At 39.3% G+C, this 14,090-nt stretch overlaps 1 protein-coding gene across 1 annotated transcript in view; it reads left to right on the top strand.

Annotated features, from left to right (window-relative positions):
• ABCB1 (ATP binding cassette subfamily B member 1) overlaps positions 1 to 14,090 on the top strand; it is a 106,280-nt gene that overhangs the window by 43,204 nt on the left and 48,986 nt on the right. Inside the window, exon 8 of the mRNA XM_004263504.3 lies at positions 57 to 181. Coding sequence (XP_004263552.1) covers positions 57 to 181 — 125 coding nt within the window. The remainder of the gene's footprint in view (positions 1 to 56; positions 182 to 14,090) is intronic.

Here is a 14,090-nt window from a genome sequence, read left to right on the forward strand (position 1 = left end):
AAAGATACAATTAACTTGTTAAATTTTAAATTATCTGCAATTGTGTTTTTAAACAGATACTATCTTCATTTACTGATAAAGAACTCTTGGCATATGCAAAAGCTGGAGCAGTAGCTGAAGAGGTGTTAGCAGCAATTAGAACTGTGATTGCATTTGGAGGACAAAAGAAAGAACTTGAAAGGTGTGAGTCTCTTTTTTTTAAGTTGGTAGAGATGTTAAATTCTGTCATCTTATATGCCCTTCCGGTTGACGGTGATGACTGTAAGAGTACTCTCTGATATATATGTTTCCTTAAGTAGCTTCATGGATATGTTACAGCATAGTTAATATTCTGGAAAAATTGTAATTCTAATTGTATTCTTCTTATATCTGCTTATTCAAAGCATTTTCTAGAGTCTTCTAGGTCATTAGTGACATAAAATAATTCCTTAAGGCTGAAACATAGTAGTTCTTGATTCTCTAAGAATGAATGAGTATTTTGTGTTAGATCTATGGGGTCATTAAGTCAGAATAATGGTTACCTCTGGGGGAGATGAGTTGGTGATAAGAGAGGGACACAGGGCCGGGGGCATCTGTGGGTCTGATGGTTTGCTCAGTTGTGCACAGTGACCTCAATTGTGCTTACGTGGGTGTTCACTGTATATTCTTTAAACTGTACATATGTGTTTGGAGTACACTTTGTTCATATGATATATTTCATACCCACAAAGATATCCTCTGAGAATAATTTGTGATGGCTATGTACCTACCACAGTTCAAAGGAAAGTAATATCTGTGTTCTATCTCAAATTTTGCTAAGGTTTTTGCTTTTGCCTTAAAATATGTCTGACTAATAAAATGTGAAGTTTTGCTTAATTACCTGGCAAACATCCAATCAAATGAAGCCCCTCTTCTCTTGGTGGTGGAGGCGACAGGTACAAACAACCACAAATGAACAAAATATCGAACATACCAGTTGGGGTAGATAACTATTTGGGGAAATAAAATACTCTATGAGAGTCATAGGGGGGTGTTTACTATTTAGTGAGATTATTCAGCAAAGTCCTTTCTGAATAGTTAATGTTTGAATAGACACGGAATGAAGTTTTTTTTTTGTTTTTTTTAAATAAATTTATTTATTTGATTTTTATTTAGTTTTGGCTGCTTTGGGTGTTTGTTGCTTCGCACAGGCTTTCTCTAGTTGCAACGAGCAGGGGCTACTCTTCCTTGCAGTCCGCGGGCTTTTCACTGCGGTGGCTTCTCTTGTTGTGGAGCATGGGCTGTAGGCTCATGGGCTTCAGTAGTTGTAGCTCGCGAGCTCTAGAGCGCAGGCTCAGTAGTTGTGTCGCACGGGCTTAGTGGTTCCGCGGCATGTGGGATCTTCCTGGACCAGGTCTCAAACCCATGTGCCCTGCATTGGCAGGTGGATTCTTAACCACTGCACCACCAGGTAAGCCCCAAAATGAGGTTTTAAACTTGGGATTTGTTTCCAGTTTTCCTTAGTGGAAAGGTGGACCAGAAAAAGAATGCATCCACCAGCACAGGGAGACAAACAAGGCCTATCTGCTTCTGCCTAGTTTTTGAGCTGGAGGAAAGCATCTCTCCATAGAAATCAAAGTCTCAGGCCTCACCTTCAGGCGCTGCTAGAGTCTGAATTCATAATACTCTGTGGACTAGGGAGCTATCTCTTCCTAAAACTGAGGATTTCGCATTAAAAATGAATCCAAGTCCAGTGCTATCACTAGGGTGTTTGGTAGAAGGAATTTTTAAATTGCTGAAAATTAATGAACCAAACAGCCAGATTAAGGACTTAGAAAAAGAACAACAGAGAAAAGGAAGTACAAGAAGGAAATAATAAAGATAAGAGCATAAAAATAATTTAATAGAAAAAAAGATAAAAAAGCAGAGTTGACAAAAATCCATAAGCTAATTCTTTGAAAACACAGTTAAACAATGAAGTAGTATTTTGCAAGTTTTAAAAAATTAATTAATTTTATTTTTGGCTGTGTTGGGTCTTCATTGCTGCACGCGGGCTTTCTCTAGTTGCAGTGAGTGGAGGCTACCCTTCATTGTGGTGCAAGGACTTCTCATTGCAATGGCTTCTCTTGTTGTGGAACACAGGCTCTAAGCACGAGGGCTGCAGTAGTTGTGGCACGCAGGCTCAGCAGTTGTGGCTCGTGGGCTTTAGAATGCAGGCTCAGTAGTTGTGGCACACGGGCTTAGTTGCTCTGCAGCATGTGGGATCTTCCCGGACCAGGGCTTCAACCGTGCCCTCTGCATTGGCAGGCAGATTCTTAACCACTGTGCCACCAGGGAAGCCCTTTGCGAGTTTAATGAGGAATAAAATAAAAATGAATAAGGAAAGAATAGCTACAGATTTTTAAAAATGTATTTTAAAAATTAGTTTTATACCAATAAATTGTAAAATCCTGATGAAATAGACAATATCCCAGAAAAATATAGGTTAAAATTCTCTTAAGAAGAAAACTTGAGTAGAACTATAATCATTAAAGTAATCGAATCCAGTTTAAAATCTCCATCCCTTGCCTTTACGTATACATACACACCAAGTAGAAACCACCAGGTCCAGATAATTTTACAGGCAAGATTTTAACAAAACTTCAAGCAAGAGATAACCCCATCTTACACAGATTGTTTCCGAGAATGAAAAATATATATAGAAAGTTGTTAGTTCATTTTAGGAGGCTAGTATAACTTTGACACCATACCAGACAGCAGGTATATGAGAAAGGAAAATTGTAATATAGTTTCACCTAAAACATAGATGCAGAAAATCTAGATAAATTATTAGCTAAATGAATCAATGTGAAAAATATCAGATTTTAAAAAAATTCTGAACCTGGTGGCTTGATCCTATAAATGCAAAGATGATTTAACCTTAGGAAATCTATTAATTAACCACACTAGCAGATTGAAAGAAACATTTTGTTTTGATGGATGAGGAAAAAGCATTAATTGCATATGATTCTTGACAAAAATTTTCTTAATCTGATAAACCAGATACCCACAGGAAACTTTGTATTAAATGGTAAAATGTTAAAAGTATTTCTTTAAAATAATGAATGAAACAAGTATGTCTGCTAGAATCGTTTCTATTCAGTGTTGTACTGGTATTACATAATACAATGAAGGAAAAAATAAGAGTAAGAATAATAAATAAAAATAAAGTGAAAAGCTCTAAGGGCTGGAAAACAAAAAGCAAAACTGTCATTATGTACAGATGATATGATTGTCTACACAGGAATTCCAGTAACAGTATAGTAAGGTCTGCAGACCAACAGTGTATGTTAAGGTCTCCGGGTACCTGATGACAATTCAGGAAAAAAAATGGCATTCCTGTGAACAATTAGAGAATATGTAGTATTTCATCAATTCTGAGATGCACATTTTTCTCTCACAATTCATCATCTCTGAAATTCAGATAAATCCTACAGTCAGAGCCATCTTACAGTTGCTATGGGACTGGATTGAGAACTCAAGTTCTGTGGGAAGGATTTGTGTTTGCTTCTGCCGTTCACTGGGGGCACTATTAACCTGAAACCACTTTTGGGTCCCAGCTGTATATGGAGTGCCCTATTAAACTCCTTTTTTTTTTCATTTACTTCTCAATGTGTGAGATTTCTTTTTAAACATCTTTATAGGAGTATAATTGCTTTACAATGTTGTGTTAGTTTCTGCTGTATAACAGAGTGAATCTGCTATATGCATATGTATATCTCCATATCACCTCTCTCTTGCATCTCCCTCCCACCCTCCTTATCCCACCCCTCCAGGTGGTCGCAAAGCACTGAGCTGATCTCCCTGTGTTGTGTAGCTGCTTCCCACTAGCTAGCTATTTTACATTTGGTAGTGCATATCTGTCAGTGCTACTCTTTACGTTGTCCCAGCTTACCCTTCCCCCTCCCCATGTCCTCAAGTCCATTCTCTATGTCTACGTCTTTATTCCGGTCCTGCCCCTAGGTTCATCAGAACCAATTTTTTTTCTTTAGATTCCATATATATGTGTTAGCTTGCAGTATTTGTTTTTCTCTTTCTGACTTACTTCACTCTGTATGACACACTCTAGGTCCATCCACCTCACTACAAATGACTCAATTTCGATTCTTTTTATGGCTGAGTAACATTCCGTTGTATATATGTGCCACATCTTCTTTATCCATTCATCTGTCGATGGACATTTAGGTTGCTTCCATGTCCTGGCTATTGTAAATAGTGCTGCAATGAACATTGTGGTACATGACTCTTTGAATTATGGTTTTCTTATGGTATATGCCCAGTAGTAGGATTGCTGGGTCCTATGGTAGTTCTCTTTTTAGTTTTTTAAGGAACCTCCATACTGTTCTCCATAGTGACTGTATCAATTTACATGCCCACCAACAGTGCAAGAGGGTTCCCTTTTCTCCACACCCTCTCCAGCATTTATTGTTTGTAGATTTTTTTGACGATGGCCATTCTGACCGGTGTGAGGTGATACCTCATTGTAGTTTTCATTTGCATTTCTCTAATGATTAATGATGTTGAGCATCCTTTCATGTGTTTGTTTGCTATCTGTATATCTTCTGTGGAGAGATATCTATTTAGTTCTTCTGCCCATTTTTGGATTGGGTTTGTTTTTTTGATATTGAGCTGCATGAGCTGCTTGTGTATTTTGGAGATTAATCCTTTGTCTGTTGCTTCGTTTGCAAATATTTTTTCCCATTCTGAGGGTTGTCTTTTTGTCTTGTTTATAGTTTCCTTTGCTGTACAACAGCTTTTAAGTTTCATTAGGTCCCATTTGTTTATTTTTGTTTTTATTTCCATTTCTCTAGGAGGTGGGTCAAAAAGGATCTTGCTGTGATTTATGTCATAGAGGGTCCTGCCTATGTTTTCCTCTAAGAGTTTGATAGTGTCTGACCTTACACTTAGGTCTTTAATCCATTTTGAGTTTATTTTTGTGTATGGTGTTAGGGAGTGTTCTAATTTCATTCTTTTACATGTAGCTGTCCAGTTTTCCCAGCACCACTCATTGAAGAAGCTGTCTTTTCTCCATTGTATATTCTTGCCTCCTTTATCAAAGATAAGTTGACCGTATGTGCATGGGTTTATGTCTGGGATTTCTATCCTGTTCCATTGATCTATATTTCTGTTTTTGTGCCAGTACCAGACTGTCTTGATTACTGTAGCTTTGTAGTATAGTCTGAAATCAGGGAGCCTGATTCCTCCACCTCTGTTTTTCTTTCTCAAATTGTTTTGGCTATTTGGTCTTTTGTGTTTCCATACATGTTGTGCAATTTTTTGTTCTAGTTCTGTGAAAAATGCCATTGGTAGTTTGATAGGGATTGCATTGAATCTGTAGATTGCTTTGGGTAGTATAGTCATTTTCACAATGTTGATTCTTCCAATCCAAGAACATAGTATATCTCTCCATCTATCTGTATCATCTTTAATTTCTTTCATCAGTGTCTTACAGTTTTCTGCATACAGGTCTTTTGTCTCCTTAGGTAGGTTTATTCCTAGGTATTTTTTTCTTTTTGTTGCAATGGCAAATGGGAGTGTTTCCTTAATTTTTCTTTCAGATTTTTCATCATTAGTGTATAGGAATGCAAGACATTTCTGTGCATTAATTTTGTATCCTGCTACTTTACCAAATTCATTGATTAGCTCTAGTAGTTTTCTGGTAACATCTTTAGGATTCTCTATGTATAGTATCATGTCATCTGCAAACAGTGACAGTTTTACTTCTTCTTTTCCAATTTGTATTCCTTTTATTTCTTTTTCTTCTCTGATTGCCGTGGCTAGGACTTCCAAAACAATGTTGAGTAATAGTGGTGAGAGTGGGCAACCTTGTCTTGTTCCTGATCTTAGAGGAAATGGTTTCAGTTTTTCACCATTGAGAATGACGTTGGCTGTGCATTTTTCGTATATGGCTTTTATTATGTTGAGGTAAGTTCCCTCTATGCCTACTTTCTGGAGGGTTTTTATCATAAATGGGTGTTGAATTTTGTCAAAAGCTTTCTCTGCATCTATTGAGATGATCATATGGTTTTTATCCTTCAATTTGTTAATATGGTGTATCACATTGATTGATTTGCATATATTGAAGAATCCTTGCGTTCCTGGGATAAACCCCACTTGATCATGGTGTATGATCCTTTTAGTGTGCTGTTGGATTCTGTTTGCTAGTATTTTGTTGAGGATTTTTGCATCTGTGTTCAGCAGTGATATTGGCCTGTAGTTTTCTTTTTTTGTGACATCTTTGTCTGTTTTTGGTATCAGGGTGATGGTGGTCTCGTAGAATGAGTTTGGGAGTGTTTCTCCGTCTGCTATGTTTTGGAAGAGTTTGAGAAAGATAGGTGTTAGTGCTTCTCTAAATGTTTGATAGAGTTCACTGTGAAGCCATTTGGTCTTGGGCTTTTGTTTGTTGGAAGATTTTTAATCACTGTTTTAATTTCAGTGCTTGTGATCGGTCTGCTTGTATTTTCTGTTTCTTCCTGGTTCAGTCTTGGAAGGTTGTGCTTTGCTAAGAATTTGTCCATTTCTTCCAGGTTGCCCATTTTATTGGCATATAATTGCTTGTAGTAATCTCTCAGGATCCTTTGATTTCTGCAGTGTCAGTTGTTACTTCTCCTTTTTCATTTCTAATTCTATAGACTTGAGTCTTCTCCCTTTTTTCTTGATGAGTCTGGCTAATGGTTTATCAATTTTGTTTATTTTCTCAAAGAACCAGTTTTTAGTTTTATTGAACTTTGCTATTGTTTCATTCATTTCTATTGCATTTATTTCTGCTCTGATCTTTATGATTTCTTTCCTTCTGCTAACTTTGGGTTTTTTTGTTCTTCTTTCTCTAATTGATTTAGGTGTAAGGTTAGGTTGTTTATTTGAGATTTTTCTTGTTCCTTGAGGTAGGATTGTGTTGCTATAAACTTCCCTCTTATAACTGCTTTTGCTGCATCTCATGGATTTTGGGTTGTTGTGTTTTCATTGTCATTTGTTTCTAGGTATTTTTTAATTTCCTCTTTCATTTCTTCAGTGATCTCTTGGTTATTTAGTAGAGTATTGTTTAGCCTCATGTGTTTGTATTTTTTTGTTTTACAGTTTTTTTTCCTGTAATTGATATCTAGTCTCATAGCGTTGTGGTCGGAAAAGATACTTGATACGATTTCAATTTTCTTAATTTACCTAGGCTTGATTTGTGATCCAAGATATGGTGTATCCTGGAGAATGCTCCATGAGCACTGAAAGAAAGTGTGTTCTGTTGTTTTTGGATGGAATGTCCTGTAAATATCAATTAAGTCCATCTTGTTTAATGTATCAATTAAAGTTTGTGTTTCCTTATATATTTTCATTTTGGATGATCTGTCCATTGGTGAAAGTGGGGTGTTAAAGTCCCCCACTATGATTGTGTTACTGTCGATTTCCCCTTTTATGGCTGTTAGCATTTGCCTATGTATTGAGGTGCTCCTATGTTGGGTGCATAAATATTTACAATTGTTATATCTTCTTCTTGGATTGACCCCTTGATCATTATGTAGTGTCCTTCTTTGTGGTAGTCTTTATTTTAAAGTCTACTTTGTCTGATATGAGAATTGCTACTACAGTTTTCTTTTGATTTCCATTCGCATGGAATATCTTTTTCCATCCCCTCACATTCAGTCTGTATGTGTCCCTAGGTTTGAAGTGGGTCTCTTGTAGACAGCTTATATATGGGTCTTGTTTTTGTATCCATTCAGCCAGTCTATGTGTTTTTTGGTTGGAGCATTAATCTATTTACATTTAAGGTAGTTGTCAATATGTATGTTTCTATTACCATTTTCTTAATTGTTTTGGGTTTGTTATTGTAGGTCTTTTCCTTCTCTTGTGTTTCCTGCCTAGAGAAGTTCCTATAGCATTTGCTGTAAGGCTAGTTTGGTGGTGCTGAATTCTCTTAGCTTTTGCTTGTCTGTAAAGGTTTTAATTCCTTCGTCGAATCTGAATGATATCCTTACTGGTGTAGTAATCTTCGTTGTAGGTTTTTCCCTTTCATCACTTTAAATATGTCCTGCCAGTCCCTTCTGGCTTGCAGAGTTTCTGCTGAAAGATCAGCTGTTAACCTTATGGGGATTCCCTTGTATGTTATTTGTTGCTTTTCTCTTGCTGCTTTTAATATTTTTTCTTTGTAGTTAATTTTTGATAGTTTGATTAATACGGGTCTTGGCATGTTTCAATTTGGGTTTATCCTGTATGGGACTCTGCACTTCCTGGACTTGACTATTTCCTTTCCCATGTTAGGGAAGTTTTTGACTATAATTTCTTCAAATAGTTTCTCAGACCTTTTCTGTTTCTCTTCTTCTGGGACTCTGATAACTCGAATGTTGGTACATTTAATGTTGTCCCAGAGGTCTCTGAGACTGTCCTCATCTTTTAATTCTTTTTTTCTTTATTCTGCTCCCTGCCAGTTATTTCCACCATTTTATCTTCCAGCTCACTTATATATTCTTCTGCCTCAGTTATTCTTCTGCCTCAGTTATTGATTACTTGTAGAGTATTTTTAATTTCAGTAATTGTGTTGTTTATCACTGTTTGTTTGCTCTTTAGTTCTTCTAGATCCTTGTTAAATGTTTCTTGTATTTTCTTCATTCTGTTTTCAAGATTTTGGATCATCTTTACTATCATAACTCTGAATTCTTTTTCAGGTAGGTTGCCTATTTTGTCTTCATTTATTTGGTCTTGTAGGTTTTTCCCTTGCTCCTTCGTCTGTAACATTTTTTTGTCGTTTAATTATTATTATTATTATTTTTTGATGGGTGGTGCTGTAATTCTGTCTTACTGGGTGTTTGGCCTGCGTCATCCAGCACTGGAGTTTGCAGGTAGTTGGATAGAGCTGGGTCTTGGTGCTGAGTTGAGGACTTCTGGGAGGCCTTACTCTAATTCATATTCCTTGGGTTCTGAGGTTCCCTGTTGTCCAGCGCTTTAGAGTCGGAGCTCCCATCGCAGGAGCTCGGGCCCGATCTCCTGCCCGAGAACCAAGATTCTGCAAGCTCACGGCACAGTAAGGAAAAAAAAAAAAAAAAAAAAGCCTTGGCTATGGGGGCGGAGTTTAGGCGGGGTAGAACTTAGGCAGGGGTGGGGTTTGGGGTGGGGTTTAGGGTGGGGCGGGACCTAGACGGGTTGGGGGATCACGTTTGAGCATTTGATAGGGCCTAGGTGGGGCTGTGTTCAAGCTTGGGGCGGGGCGTCTGCCTAGGACCTGGTGGAATGGGAGAGGCATCACCCAAGGAGGGCTTCTGGAGTGTGGCGTTCCGGAGTTTGGAGGTAAGGCCCTGGTTAGGGTGTGTGGGTGGGGTTTAGGCCGAGCTTGTGGGAGGGCGTCTCTGAGTGTAGAGGTAGGGCCCTGGGTGGGGGTGTAGGGGCGGGGCTTGGGCTCTGCGTGGCAGGAGGGAGGCTCCGAGGGCAGAGTATTAGTCCCAGGAGCTCAACAGGCTTCCCCATTCCTAAGTGGTCAGGGAAAGAGCTGGCCCCGTTTATGTTACTTCGTGGCCCTTCCCCACTGTCTCGCCCCGGATCTCCCCCATTGCTGCTGGACCCCTAATGGTGGGTGGGTCCCGCTGGGTGTAGGAATTCCTCCCTTCCCCTAGCCGCCCCTCAGGGGTGCTGGTCCCAGAGATATGGCCTTTATTTTTGCTCCCCCTTTCCTCCTTCCCACTCCCTCAGGACCTGCGCAGCTGGAGGGGGCCTTGGTGGGCAGAGGATCAGGCCTCAGATCTCAGCAGGTTCCTGGGGGTCCAAGTGGCAGGGGAAACCTGGCCACGCTCCCTTTTGATCCTCTGCCCTCCCAGTGGTCCCCCAATTTCCCCCTTCGGGCGTTGGATCCGTTCCCCTCCCCCAGCTGCCCCTCAGGGGTGCTGGTCCTGTCCTGCCTCCAGTTCTCCTCCCCCCTCCCCCCACTCCCCACATCCTACCCGGTCGCAGGGGGTTCCTCCCATCCCCTTAGGTGTCCATGGTCCCCCAGGGGTGCCTGTTAGGTGCCCTTTTTGTGAGGAGACGCGAATTCTGCGTCCCTTTAGTACGCTATCTTGACTCCACCTCCTATACTCCTTTTTAATGCTACATAAAATAACAAAATTATAATACTTTTTATTTTTATTTTTTTGGCTGCATTGGGTCTTCATTGCTTTGCACTGGCTTTCTCTAGTTGTGGCGAGCGAGGGTTACTCTTTGTTGCAGTGCGCGGGCTTCTCATTATGATAGCTTCTCATTGGGGAGCATGGGCTCTAGCCACGCAGGCTTCAGTAGTTGCAGAACGTGGACTCAATAGTTGTAGCATGTGGGCTCTAGGGCACGCAGGCTTCAGTAGTTGTGGCTCCCAGGATTCAGCAGTTGTGTCTCTTCGGCCTAGTTGCTCCACAGCATATGGGATCTTCCCAGACCAGGGATCAAACCCACGTCCCCTGCATTGGCAGGTGGATTCTTAACTACTGTGCCAGCAGGGAAGTCCCTATAATACTTTTTAAATTAATGGCATCCAAAATTTGAAGAACATAAGTTGAGAAGATATTATTATTAGCGATGAAAAACAATAATGATGTATGTGATGTAACCTGGGTAAGGAGGGAAAGGACATAATAAGAGTCAAGTCCAATATTCAGAACTTAGATAAATCTGATCATTTTAGTTCACTGAAATTTTAAAAGAATTGAGGTTTTTTAAATGGAGTGCTTTAAGTAATTAGGTACAAATTTTTTTGTTGTTTTAGAGAAGATTTTGATTAACTTTTTATTATAAGAATAAGCAAATGGGCTTACATAGGTATATTCAAAGATTCATTTCAGGTGTAGAATCATTTCTTCAGAAGATATTAGTTACTGGAATGTATCTTTGAAAGATCATTCTCCTCTAGAGAACTGGAAGTTAGTTAGTTTTTTTGTTTGTTTTTTTTTTGCGGTACGCAGGCCTCTCATTGTTGTGGCCTCTCCCGTTGCGGAGCACAGGCTCCGGACGCGCAGGCTCAGCGGCCGTGGCTCACGGGCCCAGCTGCTCCGTGGCATGTGGGATCTTCCCGGACCGGGGCACAAACCCATGTCCCCTGCATCGGCAGGCGGACTCTCAACCCCTGCGCCACCAGGGAAGCCCTGGAAGTTAGTTTTGCCTGAAGATCAAGAGTAGGCTCAGGACTGCCACCTGATGGCCTAAGGTTCTTTCCGTCTTGGCCATTTCTTGAAAGTTCAATTCATTCAGCAAATTTATCCAGCATCTAACACACCCCATGCACTATGCTAGGCTCTGGGGATATTTGCCTTCATGTTATCCCCAGTCAAAACAGTAAGGTGAAGAAAAGGGAAGGAAGGGAGGCAGGAAAGAGTAAGGAAGATAAGAAAGAAATCATCAAAGACATGAATTAAATCATGAATTTTTAAAATGTGCTATGAAGCAATCAAAGAGTGTGCCCATGAGGGTAAGGAGGGCAAATTTACTTGAACGATGATAAGGAAGGTATGATGGATGTTTGAGGTGGTTTCATGGAGGCTGGGACTTGAGGGATGAGGAAAATCCTGCTCTAGTAGGGGTAGGGATAGAGGAGTCTTCCAGATTTCCTGAGGTGGCAAAGACTTTGGTATATTCTAGAAAATATCCTAAGGCTTGTGTGCCTGGAGTTCAGCTGAGTGAGAGGAGATTGAGATGAAGAAAGGCTGTTGAGGGTGGGTGGGGGCCGGAACAAGGGGACTTGCAGACCCTGGTGAGGAGTTAGGGTCTAACTCTAAGGGCACAGGGAAGCGGTTGAGGGTTTTAAACAAGGGAGTGACAATCTACATTACGTTTTAAAACCATTTCTCTGCCTGTAATTGGTCTGGTGAATGTATGAGAGCTGTCAAAGATTTGCTTGGAAGACTGTTGAAGTAGTCCAGGAGAAGGGTGATAAGTTCCTAGATTGAGGATTTAATTTGGAAGTAGAATTGTTAAAATTATCCTTAGACCAAATATAATTCTTCAGTTTTCTTTCTAGTTCTTGCTCTTCCCTTCTCTGCTTCCACATAGACAAGTAATTAAGGTTTTAGTCTGATTTTCTCTTGAAATTAGCAGGTATAGTAGGATCTCTCAAAGTCTCTCAGAATTTAGAGTGAATTTAATTCAGTAGTATACAATAGTTTTATTCTCCTTCATTTAATTATATTTTTCTCTTGTGTGTGTCTTGCATATGTTGACCTGTTAGTATTGATTTCTCTTTGCTTAGCAAAAATTGTTCCTTGCTCTCGTAAGGGGCTATTTGTGTCACTGATATATATTTTCATATTATTTAAGAATATTTTTTTCTAAATGTCATTGTTTTATTATGTAACTTTGCCCCTTTTAGGAAATCCTACATTATCATTTTCATACTAAAGCTCATAATAAATTAATGATTTTAATATCTGGTGTTATATGCGTATCAAAGCTTATGTAAAAGTAGTATTGTTTGTTTTTCCTGCTTCCTTACCCTCTTCTTTTCTTCCTTTATCTTTTCTGGCATCTAAATGATTTTCTTCCTTGTTTCTTCTGCCTGTGCAAAAGTTTCCTCTGGCTACTTGGGACACAGCATATCAGTGAAATGATTTCTACATTAGTCTTGGTAAGCAAGAACCGAAATAAAGGAAATAACAGGGTTTGACATTAAAGTTACTTAAATGTCATCATGTATAATTTATGCCTAGTAATACTTTCACATCAAATCACCTCATAAAGTGGGAGGGATATATATCAACCATTGAAATACATTTCTCAAAAATAATTTGTTGGTCAAAGATTATAACTGGCAAGTTTGGGATTTACGTTTTTGGAGGGAGAAACTCTAATAATATATTACCATTTTATCACCATGAAGTTCTGTTTAAATTTGCTCTTTAGGCAGTAGTCATGTAATTTTCATTTGGCCATGCCTTTGGTTAACTGCTTATTGGTGAAGTAGTTTTTAAAAGGCATGAAGGCAAGAAAGAATGCATGCTCATATCTGAGCAAGGCTTGACTTCTGCTTCTACATTCTAACGAATGGGACAGATGCTCCAAAAAAATAAATATAATACCGCATAATATTTACATAGTCATGTGTTTATGGATCAAAGACCTCAAAATATATACTCTGTATGGAAATAAATTCTTCCATGTCAACAATTGTGAGCTCCTCTTCCTGCAAGGAGTTGTGATTGAGAGGATAAGGACAGATTTAAAGCTCAATTATAATCTGTCCTATTTCTCTAATAATTTTACCATGATTCTGTATTTGCAAAGATCCTTCTTTTTCTTTAAATTAGGGCCCCATTTGCTTATCTCCACATCTCTCTTCTTAAGGAAAGCAGTCTGCCATGTTCCTTTCAAATGAAGGTAAAGTTACAGAGGCCATCTCCTTTACTTACCTTGAATATCAGAAATTAACCAGTTTCCCAGGGTGTAAAAAGTACTTGAATTGCCGTTTGGGAGTAAGTGTTAAGCGATTAGAAAGAGAGAGAAATATCTGTCAGTGGACTCTGACATTGCTTTGGTTTTTGTTTGCTTCCTTGCTTTTGCCCTCTTTTGTGTATTTCCCTGTATATGCTGTAAGAATTATTAACCGGTGTTCTCCAAGTTTGGCTAATGTAGTGCAGATTTTTGTGCTGTGAACAGATTACAGGGTTATAGTACTGAGATCTTGATTTGCTCCGTCCTTGAGGCAGCCAGAAGGCCTTGGGTGGCCCATGCCACCAGGGAGAGCCCCTCCCTCCAGCAGTGAGTAGCCATGACAGGACCAACGTCGGAAGCATTGACAGAGGGGATGGGTAGTAGGCAACGTATAGAAAGGCTGAGGAAGGGGCCACTGATACATAGTGATGGACTATTATATACTTTAAGCCAAATAATTTTTTCAGGTCACTGATTTTTAAAATAAACATCTGTGGAAGTAAGATAAACTAGACAGTTTATTTACATGTAAAAAGTCTTGGATGGCAATTCAGAGCTCTTAAAATGCTCTCACACATGTATTTTCTCATTTGGTTCTTCCAGCAGGCCCGGGGGAAGCAGGGCGGGGAACAGACTTGATATTCAGAGGTTTAAAGGACTCACCTATATTGAGCACTTTCTAGCATTTTATCTTCATTTTATTAGTACATTTTAAACACATGCAG

The sequence above is a fragment of the Orcinus orca genome, chromosome 9 (genome assembly GCF_937001465.1).
Source record: "Orcinus orca chromosome 9, mOrcOrc1.1, whole genome shotgun sequence".
Lineage (NCBI taxonomy): Eukaryota > Metazoa > Chordata > Mammalia > Artiodactyla > Delphinidae > Orcinus > Orcinus orca.